This window comes from Gopherus evgoodei, chromosome 1, assembly GCF_007399415.2.
Source record: "Gopherus evgoodei ecotype Sinaloan lineage chromosome 1, rGopEvg1_v1.p, whole genome shotgun sequence".
In the NCBI taxonomy this organism is placed as follows: domain Eukaryota; kingdom Metazoa; phylum Chordata; order Testudines; family Testudinidae; genus Gopherus; species Gopherus evgoodei.
The window spans coordinates 238,528,538-238,552,839 of NC_044322.1; the positions used below are offsets into that span (position 1 = coordinate 238,528,538).

General features: G+C 39.2%; 1 protein-coding gene across 7 annotated transcripts in view; it reads right to left on the reverse strand.

Annotated features, from left to right (window-relative positions):
• MPPED1 (metallophosphoesterase domain containing 1) overlaps positions 1–24,302 on the reverse strand; it is a 95,682-nt gene that overhangs the window by 54,528 nt on the left and 16,852 nt on the right. For all 7 annotated transcript variants that reach the window (XM_030540059.1, XM_030540050.1, XM_030540040.1 and 4 more), the window contains 2 exons: positions 20,153–20,334; positions 5,057–5,282 (listed from right to left, as the gene is read on the reverse strand). In XM_030540059.1, the coding sequence (XP_030395919.1) occupies positions 5,057–5,282; positions 20,153–20,334 (408 nt within the window). The remainder of the gene's footprint in view (positions 1–5,056; positions 5,283–20,152; positions 20,335–24,302) is intronic.

Sequence of the window (24,302 nt, forward strand, 5' to 3'; positions counted from 1 at the left end):
ACACCCCTCAGAAGCAATACAAAGGCTTGGGGGAATCAGGGATAATGGAGGAGCCAAGGGAGAGTGAAAATAATTGCTGGGAAGGAGCCTGGGAGTGAACCTGGAGGGTTGTTGGGTGTTGGTGGGAGAAATATGGAACAGGGACTGTTAGAGAGTTGGGGAGCCTCCCCTGTGCAGATCCTGGCTGACCCCTAGCCTCTCCCATTCAGTCAGGCACATCTGCCCCTGTCCTCATGTGTCCCTGCACCCCCACTCAGCCACCCCCTATCCCCAGGTAGCCCTGCACCCCCACTTAGCCATCCCCTATCCCCAGGTAGCCCTGCACCCCCTCAATATCCATGTATCTCTGCACCCCATTCAGCTCCCTCCTGCCCCCTGTCCCCACGTGGCTCTGCACCCCTATTCCCATTCAGCCCCTGCCCCAGTCTGTCCCCCTCACTAACCCTTCTGAACTCCAGTTTGTGTGACACCCGCAGCAGTCCCATGTGACCTGCTCTGTCTGTCCCGCCCCATCCTGTGCCTCTTAACTTGGCCCCACAGGCAGGGCTCTGTGAGTAACACAGCTGACCGCTGGCTACTACTGCCAATGAGCTGGCAGCCCCTGCTGGGCAAAAGGCATAACTGCAGCATCTCTCTGGAAGAATGTATTTTCTGCAGAGAAAAAAACTGCATTAATTCTGTGCATTTGCAGTGGTGCAAAATCCCCCCAGGAGTACATAATACATATGCACAAAGGGTTGAATACAGGTTGCTCAGGCAACCTTTATTCTGGAATTTCTTAATACTTGAGCACTTGCCTTTGCACAATTAACAATATTCTTTTAGTGTAAGTGTCACAGAGTAGCACTGGCCCTTTAAGAGGGAAGAGGCCAGTGCACCTAGGACTGGTCAGCGGACCCCCACATATAAGAGAAGGTGCCTGGGCCCTGGGGGGAGCATGGGTGAGTCAGGCAAGAGGCAGAAAGATACAACCTGGAGCTCTTGCTTTCTGCTCCCTAGTACTGTGGAGACAGGTCAGAAGCCAGGAGGTCAGGGTAGTGGGAGCAGGAACAGCAGGAAATTCCCTGAGAGTGGCAGGCAGAGTGCCCTGGGAGAAAAGGCAGTAGGAATGTGGGGAAGAGAGAGTCCTGGGAGGATAGGCTTAGTTAACAGAGATTGGGAGAACTCTGTCATGGGCCCTGATACATGAGAAACAGAGAGGTAAATGGAAAAATCATCAGGGTGCTACAGCCCACAGTGGGCTGAGGAACTATGTTTGACAGGTTTTTCTGTATGTTTGAGAAATAAAACTGCCTGCAAAACACCCAAAATTGCACCTTGAAGTCAATGGGAGTTTTGTCACTAATTTCAAGGAGAGAAAGATAGTGTTTTATTTTCTTTATAATTAGACAAAATGATTCTCTTTTAGATTATATTGGAGGTCAGATGCAGGGCCAGCTTTCGGCCGATTCCCTGGAATCGGGCCCCGCAGCTAAGAAGGCCCCACAGCTAAGGCGCCTTTAAAATTTTTTTTTTTTACTCACCTGGCGGTGGTCCGCTCCGGGGGTCTTCAATGGCATTTCGGCAGCGGTGGGTCCTTCAATGCTGCGGAAGACCCAGAGTGGACCTCCCCCGCTGAAGTGCCACCGAATCCCCAGACCGCCACCAGGTATTCGAATCAGGCCCCGCAGTTCATAAAGTCAGCCCTAGTCAGATGATGTTAGTACACAAGTGCAACTAAAAATATTAACTACCCACATGTGGTACCGGTTGAAAGGCTTTGGGAGAGAAGCAAGATAAACAAACCAATCCAGCTTTCACGCTTTACTTTGTAACTAAAATAACATCAACTTCAATTTGTACAGTTGAGGATCTGTATAATGTAAACAATAACAAAAAATTGCATTTCTCTAGCACCTTACATCTGAGATTCTCAAAGTACTTCGCAAACACGAATTAGCCTCACCTACCTCAGAGGTGTATTTATACTCATTTTTAGAGTAGTTCTAATGGAGGCACAGGGTCAGTGATAGAGCCAGGAACAGAAACCCACGAGAGTACTGACACTCAGTCCCACTTCTAACCACTAGACAATGCCTCCTTCAATCAGATTAAGTGGAATGAAAAATGAGTAATTTAGTCCATCTATATTCAGAATAATAACTGATAAAAGATTTCTTGTAAGGGTTTTTAAAATTAAAAGGGCTCTGAATTAGACAACATATATCTGTAAACAGCTTACGGGAACATTAATTGGGAGAGATATAACCAAGCCATTTTAAAAGCTAATTTATATACATAATCTCAAGATCTGGAATTATTGAAAGGAAGTGTGTTAGGAGACTCAGCAAGAATCTACAAGAAACTCAGCTTTCTTGTTGAGCTCTGCGGGAAAGTTTAAGGAACTATTTTAAGGTATCAATGAGGTCTTAGGGACGATCAGGAACATAGAGTATTGTGGTGCAAGGCAAGAAAAAAATCCAAATAAAGTTTTCACTAGCCTCCTAGCATTCTTTTGAGATTATCATTACTATTGAGTATAAAGGCACTGAGATTAATTTCCCAGACAGGCTGTGACAAAGGTTCCATGTCAGAAGGTATAAAGTTTAAAAATAGGAATAAACTTTAGCTAACTTTTAATTTAACATTCATAATTATTACTCATTAAATTATTCATCACTTCTAGGCAGCTGGTTCTCCTGTCTGGGGTCTGTACAGCCCCACTGGAGGACAAGGCTGGGGGTGGTAAAGCTGCACCAGAGGAGCTGCCGGCGCAGGACACTGGCTCCTGGGAGTGGCAGCCTCATATCCAGCTCCTTTCACTGCTGCGGTTCTTGGGAGAGCCCTGCAGTTCAGCGGATCCACGGATATCTGCATCCATGGATACAAATTTGTGTCCACACAGGGATCTAGTCACGGAACATTTTTTTTATGAGGAGGGTCAGGGTTGCGGGGTCAGTACTGTACCAGTAAGACTTAAAATCTATTTGCACCACTGGCCTCCAGACAGGTATTGAATCGGAGGACTCGAAGGCACATGGGCTATGCCCCATTTTGGGCAGCAACACCAAGTGTTGATGCTCTGTTGCACTGAATTTTTGTCATGTGCCCAAGAATGAGGTTGTGGTCACTTTGCCCCCCTGTAACCTAGCCTCCTGCCTGAAGTTCCACCATCAGTAAACTCTGACCTTTTGTATAAGGCAGCACAGACCTTCAGTTAAATTTTTCTAGCTTATCCTTTAGCTGAACCGACTCCTTGGATCTCAACACTGTCAAACAATGAGGAAGTTTTGATCCAGTTCTAACACTACAGTTCAGAACTATCTTTAGAATAAATTAGTACAAAAGCACTTAGGAAAAAGGAACAGAATGAATGGGAAGCACCACAGATTTGCAAAGAACAGGTCAAGCCAGACAAACCTGATAGCCCACAGAACTTGAGCAAAATTACAGGGTTTGCGGACAAGTGAAAAATTTAATTTAACCATAACATTTTGTGTTAGTGGGTAGGCAAAGATGTCCCCAGGAGGCTTTCACAGACTTTCATAGGTACAGGAAGTTCAAGTGGTTTCCTTGAGCCTCTACTTAGTTATTTCATAGATAAATTAAATTTTTATATATAAAAATCTTGTCTTTTAATGAGACTTTTGGTACATTATTGCTGAAAAATTAATACTAACATTGGAAATATGGTGACTGATTAGGATTATTGTAGTGAAAATACTAAGTTGCCAGACACACTGAAAACAGAGCATAGTTACTGTACTTAAACTTAAATATCAAACTGGGAAGAGGTGGCAAGCGGCATTCTCCAAAATTTTATATTGCGACTGATACTATTTAATATCTTTCTGAATAATTTGGAAAACAAAGTAAATTGTACATTGAATGTACAGGAGATACAGGATTAAGTTAAGCTTCAACACAGCAGGTGGGTAGGTTGAAAATAAAGAAATATCTGGAAAGCTGAGAGAGATGGGCGTATTTAAGTGGGATGAGATTTTAATATAGATAAATGTAGAATAATAAGCTTGGGAAAATTAACACCCAGCTAAAGCAACCAAATGGGAAAATGCCAATTTTCATTAAAAAAAAGTTTCCAATAGATTTCACAGTTTATTCACACTGTGAGAATTCACACTGGGTATATGCATCAGGTCTGACAACTTGTTTGCTACATTCCAGCCTGATGTGATTTTAAAAGGAAGAAAAACAGATTCCCTAAAAACCTACCTTTTAAAATAGAATACTAATTTCCTTTAAATATGCATATAGTGTTCATGAAATGTATCAGATTTACAACTTCAGTAACAGATGTGTAAACTTCATTTTACTTATCCACCAATGAGACATAGAGGGACCCCTTGCAGAGGGGTAGTTCAGTCTGCAACCCAATGGAGAATTTCTTCTTTAGATGAAGTAGTAAGGCCCTTTTCTCCTTGTTATCACAAAAAAGTTCCAAGTGGCCTCAGAGCACAGCAGAGGGAAAACTGTGAAGTACTGGTTAGCCACTGATCAGTTACTATAAAAGCCAACATTATTCCAGAAACTAAACTGCATCTTGATGAAGGGTATTAATATATAAAAGAAAATAACATTCTGAGGGATAGCAGCTTATACTAACCTAAGAGAGAGAGTGAAAGAGAAATAATATATTTTCTCTTCACTGAATGATAATATATCTAAAATAGTGAGCTTTCAGTATCAAAGGACAAACTCAAAAGACATATTTGCAATGCACTCAAATTAAACTGTAATAATGTAAACTTGTTAAATTGTATATCCTTTCCACATACCAAGTTAAAACTACATGGAATATTTAAATATCTCGCTCTTGAATGAGTGTCTAAAGGATACATTATCTTATCTTTGTCTCGCTGATTTAATGATCCACATACTCTTATAGTCAGATATTTTGCCAAAGGAAAGATGAGCTACAACAAAATAAACGTTTATAAAACTGAATATTACTCTTTTATTCACAGACTAATCAAAATATGACTGAAGGGCATGAAATGGCTGGTGTGGTAGTAATCAATGCTATCATTTTATTTATTTATGTTAAAGAGCAGCTTACCAAGGAGAGCCATATATTCTGAACCCCCTCACCGTCACTTCAGAGTCTTGAAGATAGATGCAATTTGTTAGAAGAGACTGCACATTTTCATAACTCTCTGGTTTCAGCTTAGACACAGAAGGAAAATAGTAAAAATCCTGCTTGATTAAGTCTGCCATGAACTCTTGGTCAAAGGTCAATTCATGATTTCCTGCTATCACAATCTTGTATTCATATGGTAGGCTGCCTAAAATAGTGAAAAACAACAACAAACCTCAGTTATCTTTCAGTTTCTGAAAACTGAATAAAAGAAACAAAACAAGAACCACAAAACAGTACTATACATCATTCTTACACATTTGAAACAACCAAATTCTGTCCTGAGATATGTGAACATAAATACCATTGACTTCAATGGTAGTGACATGCACCTTTCCAATAGCAGAATTTGAATCTTAATATACATGGAAGTAGTGTGATGACTCTGCCTTAACTATTTAATATTTTAAAAAAATTATGCACACCTCTGCATGGTATTTACTTACCGCTGGTTACAGCTGCCACTTATCATGATGACAATAAAACTCGCAGACAAGTGTTTGGGTATAAAAGCCACTGACCATAACCCTTATTAAAATAAACACCAGCTCTAAATTTCCTGCAACCTGCTAGTGCTTAAATATCATTTCATAGTAAAGAGGCCTTACATGTCCAAAGCTTCTGCCAGACTAATAGACCTCCTTTGCCACAATCCAGAAGCCAAACATTCAACCAAGATAGGGCTCAGGCTTACCTATTGGGATCCTTTGTATCTGTGCCTGATTTGCCTTCCTCCATAGCCTTTACCCCTACCCGTTTTCAAACCCGTGTCCAAGTTTTGGGAAAGGGGTTAAGACAACCACAGGGGAGAGGGGGTCACTTGCCCTCAAAGCTGCAACAATAAAACTGCAAAAAGCTAAGATCAATGTAGCGTTGAAAACTCCTGCCTAGTAGAAAAATTTGTGAGTGCTTGCAATGAAGAATACTAACAAGATAACAGTCAAAGCAGTGAACTCATCATACACTCATCATGTTCAATATTATACCCGGCAACTCGCTCTGAGTGTTGGTCCTCACAGCATATTACCACAGGATGGCAAGAACTCCTAATTCCTCTGCCCACAAACTCTCTCACACACACTCCCAAGCAGCTGCACTACAATAGAAAAATTCCTACCTGACTCCAAGTGGTTATCAGCTGGACCCTGTACTTGAAAGAGGGGATCACCTGAGGGACCCTAACACAAACCTTTTGAATGTGTCTATAGAGGACAGAGAGGAGACTAAAAGACACACAAGGAAAACACTTTGAATAAGGCTGCTTCTAGCCAGAATATGGGCAGGACCTAACACTGCTTTTGTACTAGTGATGGCGGTTTGTGGGGGGGCGGGGGGGAATGACTTAATTGCAAATGCATGGTAGTTAACTAAATCCACAGAAACCTAGTGGCTTTTAATAAAAAACAAAATGTGACAAGGTAACATTATATAAAACTTCACTGATAACTCTGAGCCCAATTCAGAGCAAGAGTAATGAGTGATACCAATCATCATGTCTACATAAAATGGCATCAAAGTTGGCATGGGTAGGACCGGGGAATAAAATGCACCCACATGGGATTTACGTCTAGTGAAACTGTAGTTAGACAGGGCTGGTGATTGTATACAGATTGTGTGGAAATGGGGAAAAGAGGTGTGGCTTACCAAAGCCCAGGATGTACAGTCTAACAGCTGTCAAACTGCCCCCATCTGATGTAACACAGGTAGAGATTACACCAAACACATCCATATTCTTAGCAAACACTGAAGAGTTACCACATTTCCTCTCCTAGACAATATCCCACAGAGCATTAGGAGAACAATTTCAAGTACAGATAGCTGAAATTAACCCAACAGAGGAATAGGAGAGGCCTCCAAAAAGGTAGGCTTGCCACCATCTTAATCCCTGAGGTTCCAAATGGACAGATATACCCAATAGCACTTGTCTAGGAGTTTCACAGGCAACTCCTAGAAATCAACTTAGGACATACAAAATTAATGTCAAGCCCTCTGAACGTTTATCAGCACAGAACAATAAGTGCTGAAATGCTCTCTTGGTATTAGAACATGTAACTCAGGGGTTCTCAAACTGGGGATTTGGACCCCTCAGGGGGTCACGAGGTTATTACACAGGGGGTTGTGAGCTGTCAACCTCCACCCCAGCCCCGCTTTGCCTCCAGCATTTATAATGGTGTTAAATATATAAAAATGTGTTTTTAATTTACAAGGGCGGGGGTCAGACTCGGAGGCTTGCTATGTGAAAGGGGTCACCAGTAAAAAAGTTTGACAGTTACTGATGTAACAGATACTCCGCAGAGTTTTGTGGTAGAGATCCATGAGCTACAGCAGGGTTCAGCAACCTTTCAGAAGTGGTGTGTCAAGTCTTCATTTATTCACTATAATTTAAGGTTTCACGCGCCAGTAATACATATTAATGTTTTTAGAAGGTCTCTTTCTATAAGTCTAAAATATATAACTAAACTATTGTTGTATGTAAAGTAAGTAAGGTTTTTAAAATGTTTAAGAAGCTTCATTTAAAATTAAATTAAAATGCAGAGCCTCCCTGGACGGGTGGTCAGGACCTGGAAAGTGAGCGTGCCCCTAAATCAGCTCGTGTGCCGCCTTTTGCACACGTGCCATAGGTTGCCTACCCCTGAGCTACAGCATCAACTCCCCACAAGATACCTCAAGGTTGCACTTGATATATGCAGAATAAGGAGGACTGGGGTGAAAAGTTACCAGGGTTTCAGAGATAGCCCATAACCCCTGATGGTGTATGGAGTGGTACAATTTAAAGGTTGGGGAAGGGGCACATGACTGACCCACACATTGCCTCTGGGTCCTTTCCCATGCCCCTGAGCCTCCCACACCCTGCAAGCCAGCATCACCTTCCCACCACTTCCCTCAGAAAGTTCCTTCCCCACTTCTCCTATTGCCTCCCCACTGCGGATGCAGCATGGGCCAGAACGGGCTTTGGATACCTATCACCAAGCAGGTAACTGTGGCTGTGGGTGAGAGGAAGGGACGGACTCAGAGGACTTGCCTGTGCCCCCTCTGGTGGAATTGTGCTGCCAGCCCTATCTCTCTTCCCTGTTCTGGGTGCCTCCTAGTAGGGCCCAGCAGGAGCGCTAGAAGCTAGTGCATTTCCCAAGTACGTCCCCCTCAGTCTCATTCAGCCCAAGTCCCACTCTGGCAGAAATCTGGGGGGCACGTGACCCCGCATACACTCCCCATGCATCACCACTGCAGGGTAAGATGTGTGTTGTTGGCCAGCAATATAAGGATGCTGGCAAAACACAAAAGAGACACTAGAAAAAAATGCTACATTGAGTGGTCTGTAAGCACAAATGAATACATAAGAACATATCCCATAGGCTTACCCATATGCAGGCACTGAAGTGGGGTGGATGCACTGGCTAAAATCAAGCACTTAACCACAAGTCCACTCCTGAACACAAAGCATCACCTCAGAGATTAGGAACAGAAAGATATGCTGAGTGTCCCACAGAGCTAGATTTCATGGTGCTCCTGCCATGAGCACCCTATGTGCCAACTCTTTTAAGCCTGCACCGCGGAGCTGTACCAGTTCTGCAGCATAGCCTTCCAAAACCACAGAACTGGGAGCAGAATTTGCTCCTCGGTGCAGCAAATAGTAGTGAAAACATATGGAGGAGGCTCACCATGTTCAAACACCCATGGCCAACACAGCTACACATCACAGTGATGGCATGCTCCTACTGAACCTCTGTTCTGAGCAAACAGCCCATTACCATTTTTTTTTTACCCTGAAGAGAAAGAAAGCTGATGATCATAAAAGTACTCTTTGGTCAAATGATTTCTTCCCCCACTCCCAGATCAGATGCATATTTAATCCTGGTTAATCTTCATACATTCTCCTATAAATAGGATTTTTTTAATAGAAAAAAAGCATTTACACTTAGTATCACCTCTGCATCTTCGGGAAAATTTAAAAATAGGATATCAGGATGTTGGGTTTTGGTACATTATGGAATGCTGAGCTAACATTAAGAATAAGTTTTGTACTCTGTTTTTATGCCAATATTATACTAATATTCAATTATTTCCTGTGGACCATAAATGCAATTCCCCAGTGGCAGATTCCTTAGCAGAAACACTTTTCTGATTTATGATTTTCTGGTACATTTAGATGATGAATGCTGGAGAGTCAATTAGTTATTTTAAGCATTTTTTAAAATTAAAATATTTTTATTTCCAATTCTGAAGTGCTTAACATTCTGTAGAATGTCTAACACATGTCCATATATCACCTACACACACAGGCTGCTAATGTAACATAAGTATTACAGTATATTTAGGCATTCACAAGTATGATACAGCAAAACCATTGCCTTTGACAAATACTGAAGAAAATTGCATGCCATCATTTTGTTAGCAATTCCATTTCTATTTTCTAACTCTTTTCCAGCTCATCTGGTCCATCCATCTACTAGCCAAGAACCTGTATGAGCTGGTTATAGTTGTTGCTTCCGCTAATGTATTTATGTCATGTTGCTGTCTGTGGGTGTTACTTAGGCAAATTAGCAAATTACTCTAAACGTACAGTTACATTTATTATAGTGGCGGCCAGAATCTCTGCTGTAGTTACAGGTCTGTCAGCTTTTCAATTAACAGCTCTGTTTTTGATGAGTTTGCAGCTCAGCTTTCTTTCTTTCATTCCATACCTAGCTGGAACTTGCTAAATCTATTTCCCCTGCTTACCTCCGCACCTCCCACCCTGCACCCTTCAAACCCTCTTTTCACTTAAATTAAGAGGGACATTACTTAGAAAACAGCAAAAATAGCTGATTTTCACAGTTTTGTTAACATCTAACAAAATCTTTAAAGCCTGATCCTGCAAAGACTTATGAACGTGCTTAACTCATCATACTGACTACTCACGGGGTGTAAATTTAAGTGCATGCGTAAGTCTTTGAAAAATCAGGCTTTTCATTTGTATCTGATCGATTAGGGTTTAACCATAGAAATGTGGATATAATCTGCGACAGACAGAAGCACTGAACCATTCTCAGGGCTGCAGAATATGGTACTCTGTAACTGTGGTTCCTTTCTGCCTTGATCTTATGCTCACTATACAACGGTGCTCAATTTACCACAGATACAGAGATTTTCTCACAGCCCTATGTTATTTTTGGAGCACTGTACAAATTTCTCTGCCCTATGGGCCTGATGCTCCTACCTTTGAAGTCAATGGCAAAACTCCCATTGATTTTAGTAGGAACAGAATCAGGCAACATGAGCTCAACCCTGTGAGGTACTGAGTGCCCGAATGCCCTATACTGCAGGACTGAGCACTTGGCAAACATCAAAGATCACTCATGTGCAACATATTTAGGCATTAACCATTACATTAAATCAGTAACTTTCTTGCTCACATATGTTTAGTACTAAGATTATCCTGAAGCAAGCCCCTAAAATCTTTGGATGGATTTCTTGTTACACGGTTATTTTCCTTGATTGTTATCATTTTTATGTAGTTATATATTAGATATGAGGGTTATCTGAAAAACAACAAAGAGAGGATTTTTAAAAACCTGAAATGCTGATAATTAGAATAATTCGCATTTAAGGTTATGAGTACCACTTCTCATTTGACCAACAGATCATTTGGAAATTAATCTTTATCTTAAATGTATTGACAATTCTGCATGGAATTTTCTGGCAATTTAAAAGCTTTGATAAATCATAGCAATGTAGGGGTGGAAGGGACTTCAAGAGGTCCTCTAGTCTATCCCCCCACGATGGGTGAGAACCTGATTCACTATGTCGTTAGACAGCCTTTTTACTATTTTCACCAATAAATGATGTAAATTAGTTTATATGAATGTCATAATCAGAGATGCAACATTTCTGGAAAACAAATTGAAAAGCTATTGTCACTGAATGTACTCTCTCTTTAACAGAATAACTCCACTGCAGAGAAGCAATTTAATAGGAAGAAATTATACATTCTACTTAGTGCAGTAAAAGTTTCTCATATACCCAGTTGCTTTTTAAAACATTGGTATTAGTGTTTGGCTCTGCTAACAGGGAAGCAGCAGACCTGGGATGGAAAGGGAGCTAGCTGGGTGTGTGCTAACAAATTTGAGACCATATACTGTTCTCATGGGAATTCTGCATATGGATCCAGTACAAAATATAGCTCCCATTGAGAGTATAAGCCATATGAGAGCACATAAGAAACAGATATGCCATTCAGGAATGCCATAACGTAACATACACAACATGTCCGGTGTGACTTACATATGTATTTAATGCTAAAGGAAAAGAAGGAAATCTGGAATTTTGGGAAATTATATATTTTTATGACTGCTTATTCTGGTCTGCAAAACTCTCAAAGACTCCCTTTAAAATGCACATGTGTAGCTACCACCTGCTGGAAAACACAATATACTGTGCAGGAAAAATTCTAGCTAGAGCAGATAGCAAAATTTTAGGCTATATCTACAGTACATCCTATGTCGGCACACCCACACCCCAGAGCGACATAAGTTACAGTGGCATAAGTGCTCGTGCACACAGCGCTATGTCAGTGGAAGAGCTTCTTCTGCTGACCCAGCTTCTGCTGCTCATGGAGGTGGTTTTTTTATGCCAATGGGGGGAGCGCTCTTCCATGAGCATGGCGTGTCTTCACCACATGCGCTGCAGCGGTGTGGATATATTGGTTCAGCTGCGCTGCTGCAGTTCTGTATGTATAAACATGGCCTTTATCAAAATGGTTCTCCATCTGAAAATACTGTTTCAATTAAACCAATTTTTTGTATGAAACCATATGAATTTCTGACAAATTTCCCATGGGAAAAAATGTCAGAAAAAATTCAAAAGTTTATTTTGAAATGAAATTTTTAATTTTTTTCTTAAATGAATTTTTCAAAACAATTTTTTCAGAATTTTCTGTTCACTAAATATCTACAATATTTGGTTTTAATCAAATTTGGAATTAAAATAAATTTTGAAATGTTGAAATTTTGTAAAAAATGGACATTTTGAATTTCAAATAGTTCTAATTTCAGCTACTGAGCGCTGGAGCACCTTCTCCCCAGGCAACTTCCAGGGCCTCCCACCCTGAGAGGTGGGGCTCAATGCTTCCTCTTCCATCAGCCATTTACAATGCTACTGGTTGATGGTGGGGATGAGAACTCAACAGTTCCCTCCTCCCCTCTTCCCCTCTCTTTCCCTCCCTGTTTTTCTCATTTCTTTCCCACCCCCAAGCACACACAAATATGTTGGAGGTACACTGGCTTGGACCTAAGCCAAACAGTTTCTATAAGAGAAGAACTTTTTATAAATAGATATCACCACAAACTCTCCTATTAGACTATGGGGATTTGGTACTTAAAAATCTGGGCGATCATATTTGATTCATGTGTAGCTGAAAAAACTGTCACCTCCCCTCACCCTCCAAATGACCTTTACACATTTTTTCCAGTTCTGGCAAATGTTCATCAAAAAGTATCTTATTCTTTGTTCACTTAGTGCAAAAAAAATTATAATAGCCTTGGTAATAGAACAGAATCTTACAGTTACAAAGACCTCAGGAATGGAGGTTGTTCATAATTCTGAAATGTTTGTAACTCTGAACAAAACATGATGGTTGTTCTTTCAAAAGTTTACAACTGAACATTGACTTAATACAGCTTTGAAACTTTACTATGCAGAAGAAAAATGATGCTTTTAACCACCTCAATTTAGGTGAAACAAGCACAGAAACACCTTCTTTACCCTGTCAAATCTTTTTTAAACGTTCCCTTTTTTTAAGAGCTTACATTTAATGCAGTACTATACTGTATTTGCTGCTGCTGCTGCTGGTGGTTCTTTTTTTTTTGGTCTCTGCTTGTGCCTGATTATGTATTTCCAGTTCCAAATGGGGTTTGTGGTTGACTGGTCAGCTCATAATTCTGGTGTTCGTAACTCTGAGGTTCCATTGTACGTGTGTGTATATGTATTTGATTAATAATATTTTTGTTTGTCTTTCATTACTGTAGATTACTAATTAAGGAAATCAACTTAATATCTAATTTGTTATGTGCCAATACAAAATTATTATAGCAATTCCCAATTTTCAAACCACAGTGGGCCCCTTTCATAGGGAAGATAATTTTTAAAGAATTACCTGAAGTGCTGGTTCACTGTCACTTGAAAAACAGACTGCATATCGGAAAATACTAAAAAAACCTGGGACTTTCATTTTCTAATTCACTGTCTCAGAGTTATCTGTAAATGGACTTTGTATGTATTTAAAGGTGAATCATCCTTTGGCAATGCTTTTTTCTTCTTAAATTAGATAAAATTGCAAATAATCCAAAAGCAAATGCATAGCTTTTATACTCCAGACTTCTCTTGTACTAAAAAGTTAGGAGTCTTTATCATTTACCCACTTTATTCAACAAAACACACAGACTTACAATTGCATCCCCATGCAACTTCAACAAGATATATGCAAACTCCGAACAGCAGCTGTGCTTTGCTTGTCTATGGGTATTGTGCTAAGCAGAATTTTTAGTATTCTCTAAAAGCAGTGAAAATCATACAAATGCCCAGTTAATGTTTCCCCCCTCTCATTTAAACCTTTTAGAATACAGCAGTGAGTGATATAATAAAAAGACTGTATAACAGTCTCAGATTGCTTTTTTAGCATCTCTTTGACAGTTCTGTGTTTAAACACTTGGCTGATGTCTGGGAAATTTACATTAACATACTTTTTTGTATGGTGTATAATCTTGAATAACATTGTAAATCAACACTCTTCCTTAAGTCATTTGTAAACTGTTAGATCTAGCCATTTCTGCAACATAAAAGTCAGCAATTAAATCAAACACTAAAATAACAAATACACGATTTTTCACCGCTACATTTGCAAAATGGGAATTCTTTAAATACTTTGATATAGATAAATAAAACTAGGAACACGTTAGAAAAAAAATCTGCTAATATTCAAGTATATATACCAGGATACTCTGTGACATGTACAGTAATTGAACAATTTTATTTCTAAAGGAAAATGGACCGCCTTCCAGCCTAGGACCTTCATTTGCAGATCCTTGGTTCCTGCTTTAAACCATTTCTGCCTATGAAGAACTAATGCACTGCCCTCCTGCATACAGGAGTCATTGTGCAGCATAGTTCAGCCGTTAAGCTACTGGATGAATTTTACTCTGTAAGAGTATTCTCTTTATATTTAAGCTACAGTATGAAATTCTATTCCTGATTCTACCTTTAAAAAACAATTCTTAAGGGGAAGAAAAAATTCTACAGTGAGGTTTTTTTAACCTTTTAAAATAACATATATATCTGAGGGACAATGAAAGGACGGGACACAGAGAACTGTATAAAAAAGTAATAGTAAAAATCACTTCACACTTAGTACAAAGGTTTCTTCACAATTTGATACTGACTCCAATTCAGATCATGCAAAATAAACCTCAGTGTCCCCAGGTGCTCATCTTCTCAATGGGAAGACTATAAGAAGGTGAGTACTATGTCAGTATATGCACACCACTAATAATAATGTTTTATATTTGTGTATAATGCTTTATGGTGTATGTTCAAAGCAGTGTACAAATAGTCACTAATTAACATCTCTGTGTGGCATGTGGCTAGGTATTATTGTCTCTATTTTAGGCATGGGGAACAAGGAGGCTGTGATTTTCAAAGGTGTCTAATAGAGTTAGGTGCCCAGTTCCCACAGGATGGGATTTGGGTGCCTAGCTCCCTTAGTGAAAATTCTAGCCAAAGGTCACAGCCATGTCAGAATTAGATTCTGGACATCTTGCCTCCCAATCCCGCCTTTGGGTCTCCAGACCCCACTGCCTTCATGAAAAACTCCACTAAAGCCAATGGAGTTAAACACCGGAGTAAAACATGTGAGACCAGAATCAGATCCAGTGTTGTAATAAGAGAACTAATTTTTAGACAAAAGGTGGGGGGAAGCCATGCCATTGGGGTATTATGGAAATAGGAGTCATTCTGCAGTTCCTACAACAGGAGGAATCATAGCAAACCCATCGCTGTAAAATGCACACTGACCACATTTCAAACTGCAGTGGTACAAACAGTCCTAGGTTGGTGCAACCTGCCTTGGGAAGATGACCGGGTGTAACGGGGAGATCCTCTAGTATAGCAGCACCTACATCATATGCTCCCCACTGCCAGCACAGGAGGTGTGGGTGGAAGAAAGTGATATAACTCAGCTTCCTTACACTCTGGTGATCCCCAGCTGCCTTGCTGGCCCTTGAGGCTACTGGCAGCTAGTGTAATTTACAGAAGTCTTCAGAGTGCCCTAAGTTAGACCAGAGGACTGGCCCAGCACAGATAGCCCAGAATTGTGAGAGACTATAAATTCATCTTTGCACCCTTCTCTCCTGACCTATGCTGTGTGCTCCTCAGTTGTAGCTAAGGATCTGGGACACTGTATGTTAAAGAAGTGCAATGAAAACCAACTTTTTTTTTTGTATGCCTAGTCTTTTTAAAATGACATCTGTTCTAAATCCCTATACAGCTCAGTGTTTCTCACTGCACTTCCAAAGCCATTCTTTTGTAAATAGATAATTAGTACTTAAACACCCCTTTCAAGGGGTTTCTACATTAACATAAAAATAGTATAATTACTGATGGTCAAAATGGCAAGACTACACTTTGTAAATTCTAATTTCTTTTGCTGCTCAGAAGGATGAATTTCTTTTCTTCATTGCCACCATTTTACACTGTCTTAAATATGAATATTATTGCACCCTAAATATACAATACCTGTTAAAACAAGAAGGAAAATATCTACCATCACTGCAGAAGATTCCATGTTAGAAAGGACCTGAAACTAAGATTGTTTTCTTTGATGAAGATTTGTATTTTAAAACAACAGGGATACTGACTGTTGATCAAAATTAGCTGATTTTTATATAAACAGCAATGCTATAACAATCATAAACTGTGTGTAATTACAGCCACATAGAATATTGGTATAATTCTGTTAAAATAGGCATTTTCATTCCAAAACTATTTTCAGGTGACTTCAATTATTGGTGGGAAAAATTTAACCCTTTGTGGTGAAATTTCATATGGCAAATCACAGCCCTGAAGTGAATTTGTGTTGAGAAGTTTGCTAAAATTCTGCTTCTCCATTTTCGCGATTTGAAAAGAGGAATAAAATGGTGGTTGTCACCAATTAAATGTTCCAGGTGTGTTTCATTTTTGCACTGTAACTCTAAGCCAGCTTTACTTCAAATTTGGCATGAACTTACTCCTCAAAGAAGAATGCCTTTGACATATTTGAGGAAATTCCATTCAGAAATAATGAATGGAGGAACATTAGAAAATGCACAGCATACTTAAGTAATCTTCAAAGTCTACACACAAGAGTACAATTTTCCACATACACACTCACACAAGTGGGTGTAGAACTGGCACATTGGGGGGGATAGTTCAGTGGTTTGAGTACTGGCCTGCTAAACCCAGGGTTGTGAGCTCAATCCTTGAGGAGACTATTTGGGGGCAAAAATCTGCCTGGAGATAGGTCCTACTTTGAGCAGGTGGTTGGACTAAATGACCTCCTAAGGTCCCTTCTAATCCTGATATTCTATGATTGAATATTTAGCTCAAATGTCATTAGTGTAACTCAGAGCCATGTTGTGCTCTAGGGGACATTTGGAAATATTCATGCAGGCTGGAGCAAAGGGAAGCATGAAGGCTGCTGAACCACACAAATCTTTACCAATACCATCATTAAAGAATGTATGTGGGATAGGGCTGGGGCATTGCATGTATAATTTGATGGCTGCACTAGGGCAGAGACAATGTTTTTTGTGTTTGTTCTGTAAAGCACTTATGCATTTTTGGGTACCAAATAAAAATAAATTAATAAAATAAAACTAGTGAGAGGACTGAGTGCAGAGGATAACCACAGCACAGCGTGTCCCTAATATTCAAGGATAGGATCCAATTTAACCATCCTGCATTATATATTGATGATATGTAGGCAGAAGGGCTCTGGATTATTTTGAAATGCTTAAAGTGACATCAGTATGTGAGGCACATTGAAAATCTAGTATATGCTCAAATTCTCTTCCAACCCATTCCTTATGACAGCATCCAAAGGCTCAATGGTCTTGTGACCCCATAACACTATTTATTTCAAATTCGGAACCTTCTGAAAATCCCAAATGCACTTTGGGCTCAGAGTGTTTCAAGAAAAATGAGCTCACGGAAGAGACTGGGATAAAGAGAGGAAAATAAGAGAGGTAACTGTATCAGAAAAAGAAAAAAAAAAGGCTTGAAGAGAGAGAGAAAGGGCTTTAGATCTGCTCTATTTGCATAGCACTTAAGCACATGTTCAACTTTAAGCATTAGCTTAAGTTCTATTAAAGTCAGCACTTTTAAAGTAAAATATACTTGACATCAAAGACAGAGAGTCTGAATTTGATGTAGAGAAGAAGGAAAATGGAGAAGCAGCCATAGAATTTGGTCGGGTGACAGAAAGGTTGAGAGGAGGATATAGGCAGAAACTGAAATGCCAGGGATCCAAAAGAGTATGAGAAAAGATGCCAGCATCACACACAAGAAATGTGGACATAAAGAAAAGGTGGGACATGGAGCTTTGGTTTGAAAAGCGGGTGAGCAAAGGAAGGCTTTCTAAGGATAGAGGAAACTGTTGCATGTTTGAAGGCTGAGGTTGACAAAGCCAAAATAGAGAGAATGAAGATAAAGGGAGAAGAAAGGAAGAGCTGAGACTAGGATGGAGAGAATGTGGTCTGGGAGGGAGCAGGAAAGGATGTGAGAGAGGGTGAAAGATCCTGGGCAAAGAGGGAAGAGGAGGAGAAGGAGGTGGCTGAGGAAAGGAAGAGGTTCTAATGGTTCTAGATGCATTAGGTATCAGAGGGGTAGCTGTGTTAGTCTGGATCTGTAAAAGCAGCAAAGAGTTCTGTGGCACCTTATAGACTAACAGAAGTTTTGGAGCATGAGCTTTCGTGGATGAATACCCACTTCGTCGGATGCAGGATGTGAATACAAAGTGGGTATTCACCCACGAAAGCTCCAAAACTTCTGTTAGTCTACAAGGTGCCACAGGACTCTTTGCTTCTAGATGCATTAGTCAATAAGGAAGGCAAAAGTACAGCAGGTTTTCAAAGAAGATGGATGATTTTTTACTTTATTTTATTTAAATTAAACTATTCAAATGCTCTAGACACCTTGACAGAGATTTACAATATAAAACCAGAAAATATAATATATAAATTGAGTCCCTTCAACAACAAACAACTATCATAAGCATAACAAGCAAAACATTCTCAACCCAGATTACACAAAAGTGCACCGCTTCTTAGCAATCCTGCCCCCCTATCTCCCAAAAGGCCCTATAGCTTGAAATCCCATTCCTCACACACCTCAATCCTTTCCAAGTGACCATTCAGAGAGATCAGTTTGGCAGCAAGCCTTAAGGATCAGGAAATTCTCAGACTATTTTGGAGCAAGGAGAAAAACAATTCCATTCACGAGGCCATCATGAACAAGGCCCTGCCAGCACTCCCTCGCCTATAAACTGAGGGGATTTCAGCTTCAGGACTTCTGCTGTTCCCAGTGGGGGCAGTATCATGTAGGAGGGCAGGTAGTCTGTCAGGTAGACAGGAACTCAGCAGCAACTCAGACATGCAGTCCCTTTCCCTGCTGACTAACAATGCTCTAATATCGCTTCCCTTCCACACTACTGGGTAAATATTGATTTTGTGTATAACAGATAACCATGGGGTTTGGAACAGTTTTTGTGCACTAATGTTTGTACATTATTGCTATGTAGTGTGAAGATTCAGAGTGAAGTTGAACATTGCTTAGTGTTGTAAAAGTGTCCTATTGCTCTGTAATGCTTGGGCACAGAAAGATTGCATGGAAGGTACTGTTACAGATTTCACTGAAAATGACAGTTCTTTTGTGTGTGTTTCCACCTTAATGCATTGTAACTTTTTTTCTTAATTATTTTATGTTGGGCGTATTATTGGGCTTGCAGAGTTGAATCAATATTTATTAGCATGAGTCTTCCAAAATTAGGATAAAGACTTGATTGTAAATATTTTTTTGAACTAGAAAGGCCTGACATTTTTCTTATTGCATCTCAGTCTCCATGCTTCTGTCAGCTTTGTGCTGCTCCTAGCCAATTCCACACTGGGAAATGCCATAGCGCATAGCTAAGAAGACAGGAAAATATAAAGAAAAAAGCCCAGTCCCTTAAAATGTGTACTTCATGCATAAGTTTTTTTAAAGCCACTCACTCGACCTGCAAATTTTTTGATAATCAGAAACAAAAATCTGTGTTTATGCTAAATCCGGGCACCAGCACAGCAGGAACACAGACTATGATTTTTCTCTGGAAGCAGCATACTCTTTCCAATTTCCACTGTAATTTTCTTTTTTTTTAAGCACATACATAACACTGTAGAAGTGCATGTAAATCACCACTTGCCTGCTCAGTGGAACAGAATTTCAGCTATCAATGCCAACAGTTGCCTACAGAAGGCATCTACATCTGGTCTGCCACATCCAAGACAGCAACCACAGACACGCGTTTTGCTTTGTTTGGAATTCATCGCTGCGGTGCAGCTGAGTCTCAGACAGAAAAACTATCAGCCTCCAGGGTTAAAAAGACAAATGCTTTTCTCACCACAACTTTTTACAGGGAGGGAAAGCCATAACAATATATGTATGAGTTCTTATGCAAATCATAAAAGGCCTAGTGACTTAAATAGCAGCTAATGCCAAAAGTTGCTTAATGTACATTTTCTCCCTCTTAAGAGTAGAAAGGCAGAATGGATGAATGATCACATGAATCTCATTTGCTCAGGTGGAAAGAACACATTATTTTTAAAAAATCCAAATTCTAAATGTTGCCATTCAAACAGAAAGCTAAATTAATATTAATCATTCCTAAGTGCACAATGTTTTACTAGGAGACAGAGAGGGTTGGTACATTCATTAAATCACGTTTATTTCCGAAATGGCATGTATTCTGATACTTACCTAACCATTCATTGAATTTTTTAACTTCACTAGGAAGTCCTAGTTCAGTGAAGTCACCAGCATGTATTAAAACATCTCCATAGGGCATTTGGATTGGATCAGTTCTTGAGTGAGTGTCAGAAATACAGACAAATCGGGTATATCCTGGAGGTTTGGGGGCATCGTGGGGCACAGGATCCACCCTATGGGAAATGCATCATGAGAAGGTTACATAAGCTTTTTAGCATTTACTTTGCAATTCCAATACAATTTTCAGTGTTACTAAAGATGACATATTCTGGATCTGTGTGGCGAAAGTCAATTACTAGAAGAAACTCACAGAATTAATACGAGGTATAAGAATTTTGGAGTTCACATCATAGAGCTTTCAATATTGGCTGGGTAGATGTGTTAGTTTAAAGACATTATGGAAAAGAGATTGTTTCAATGTTATTGTCATATTTCAGACACTTACAAATAAAACAAAGGCATTTCCAATTTCAAAATAAGAATACCGTCCTGTGTTCATTGTTTAAATAAGATTGCACACTATACTGAGAGAAGCATTTTATCACATATATAAATACATTTAAATGCATTTTCCTAATCATATTTTTTCTGCAGGTTATAAAATTCACAACAAATTTAATTAACACATTTTTGGAGATATGGTTCAGTGTGTTAATGCACCGGCAGATAAGAACTTTACTGACAGCTGTTGCAAATGCACATTCTAACCTTACTATTGTCAGGACAATTGTGGTAACTTTCTGGGCTTAATTATACCAAGTAAATCTGATGCAGTAAGGGGTGATGCTGCATTGTATAGTGCCCAATTTCAAGACTCAAACACGAGGAAAAGAACTGATCTGACCCACTTTTATGAAGCTTCCTCATGATTTAGGTAAGGAAGGCAGCGAAAACAAATCTGCTGCATGAGATATACTTATTTGCAACTCATTAAATTCCTTCACCCTCAACATATTTCATTACAATATATAGAAGTATGTATGTGTAAGTGTACCATAGTGCAATTTCAGTGCAGATAATTTTGGTGGGAAAAAAACAAAAAAACAGAAAGAGCTTTAATATCAGTAAAATCTCAGACAGAATTATAGTTTTATACGAACAATTTAGTTTGCAAATATTTGTCTTTAAATGAATCATAACATTAATTTAGTTCATTGTTATGTATAATTTGGATCTTTCTCCATCTGATCTGCGTCTCTTCTGGCTCAATTTTAAAAATTTAATTAGGAAAAAATAAAATTATAGATCTTTATTATTATTATTAATGCTAACACTTTGGTGTTTATGGGAAAAGATTTCAGAGGACCTCAGATTGTTTAACAAACATAAGTTAATCTTCACAACATGGGACAGATAAGAATTATATCCATTTTACAGATGAGCAAACCGAGGCATGGATGTTAAGTGACCTGATAAGTTCATGTTGACATTAGTGAGACAACCAGGAATAGAGTCCTGTTCAAATCATTAAACAACACTTACAAAAATTCTCATTTTACCATTTGATAAAACACATTTAAAAGCTAATGTATGAGGACATTCTCTTTGTTATACTATTTTTCTATACTTTTCTGGGAGGGTGTATGTCTTTTTAAAAATCATTACATCTATGGGCAGGTTCTAGCAAAAGTCATAACTTTTGAAAAGTTGTTTTTTTTTACTTTACTACATCCATGGAGTAATAACTATTTAATTTAAGTGCTATACAGCAGGAAGTATTATGCCCAAGTTTCCTAAAATTTCATGCCTTTTGTCAATTTTTCAACAGAAAGTGACCAGAAAAGAAGGCCAAAAGTTGGAGCACAAGCACATGAAACAAGCACAAAAGCAGAAACTTGAGGTCTTATATCCCTGACTTCCAAACTTTTGCTCTCCCCATCCTTAACTCCCAAATATAGGCACCTCTCCGTTATGCAGTTTTAAATTATGGATACTTCTCAACTGCAGAAGAAGATAGCCAGAAAAATAATGTACTTCCCCAGGGTTCTCAAGTATTTGTACATGATAAATAAAATGCGCTGATCTGAATTTACATTGCTGGGTTTTCAGTGTAGCTCATAAAGTGTATCCCTTGAATGTGCCTCTTTCCTCTCACCTATCACTGAAACAAAGCCAAGGGCAGCAGTAACTTTTGCATCAAATAGTAACATAAATTTCACATGGTCCTCCTCTGGAGCTGAATGAAAACACAACAGACTTACAATGGCAATGTATGCAGCACACAATACATATGCTTTTCCTTATGCATGATTTAGAACTTTATTTTGTGGAAAGCATTTTCCTGATTCACACTGGTCAGCCAAGGTATGTATTGCTTTAAAACCTTGTACAAAGGGCCAAAAAATGTATTGGGTATAAATAAATATGATAAATAAATAAAATGCAGATCACAGTGTCACAGAAATATGCACACATTAAGGATGTGTGAATTGCTTTTGCAGTACAACAGTGCAAAATGTCAGGTTTCACATAAACACATTTAATTGTACTGTAGGACACAATTTCTTAAGGCCTGAGAGTGATGTCCCTGAGTAGCATCTGACTCCCAGAGTAGCCCCACTGATGTCCAATGAACTGCTTGCGCTGTGAGTAACAGAAAAAGAAGAATGAGGACCTTATGGTCTGTTATTTTTTTAAAATAACATATAAACTTGTATATAAATTGAAAAAGCAAAGTTAAATTTCACGTCAACACTGGAGGTTGCTATATGCACAGGTCTTCAGTGGGGTTTCATATAGGAGCAGAGGTTTGCCTGCATACAGCCAGGATCAAAACCTTAAATCTTCAGGGGACGACTGTCATGATTTATGTCTTCTACAGCTCTGATTGCATTGTCAGTGCTTAACAAATAGTAAATGACAATTATTACAATAATAAAATACATTTGCCAACTGCGGCAACCCAAAGCAAATGGACAGAGGAACAGGAAGGACAAAGATGGTGTCAGAAAAATGCTGTGAGAGGTTGGGAATACTCCTGGATAGTGCTGTTAAGGTAAGACAAGGAGTGCAAGACAGTACTGAGGACCAGAAAAACCATGTACTAGCTGTAAGGCTGAAGTCAGAAGAGCCTTTGGAGGAGAGCCAAAAGCACTGAGGAGAAAAGCATTTGGGGGTGAGTAAATTTATATGAGGTTTATTCATTATTATTTGCAACATCACTAAACTAGGGATTTTACAAGCATATAATTCACTAATAGGGTGAAATCCTGGCCCTGCTGAAGTCAATGGAGCAGCTACTATTGACTTCAATGGGGCCAGAATTTAACTCATAATATTTATGGGAATAAAGGAGATGCAAGATTACATTTCTCACCATTCTGTTAATTTGTAAAAGCCAAGAACAATATCAATACTGTAGGTATTCACAAAAAATTTTCAAGATTTCTACTGTCTAGACAAATAGAGTTGGTCAAATTACTTTTATGAATATTATTTGTTACAACTTAGCCCATTTTCTGGTTTGCATGAATGTTTTTCAAATGTTAATTATTCATGAGTGTTGAACACTTTTGGGGAACAATTTTCAGAGAATGGCTTGTTTGTGAACTGCTCCCTTTAGAGTATTCACTGTGTTGTGTGGTGGATCACCAAAGTCACATGCTATTGTATTCACTCACTGGCTGGGTGACTGCAACATTAAACAAGAGATAATGAGTAGCAAATGGCTAATAATGAATAACTAATTTCCAGTCCAAATTTTGTGATGAAAACCCATACACACAACTTCTGGGATTCGCAAAAGTATTCATGAATGCCCCGCAGCTATCTGAATACTCACAAATAATGAATAATATGCCCCACAAATCTCAAAGATCTGAACTTGGCACTTCTGTTTGCCAAAATATTTGTGAATCAATTTTTTGTTTGTTTGTTTTCTGTTACCATTTGCCAGCTCTGCAAACAAAAGATGTTCCCTGATGCAGATATTATATTTGTTTTATTCATTATTTGTATTGGGACACTACCTAAAAGCCCAAACTAGGGGTCAGGACCTGCTCCAGAGAGTGTTGTTTACACATTCAAACTCTGCCCACGTGCAGGCATGTGTCCACATTAGCCTTTATGTTTCCTTTCTATGGTGTACAATTTGTACCACGATTTGCATGTAAAATATCACTGAAAAGATCCATACCATTCA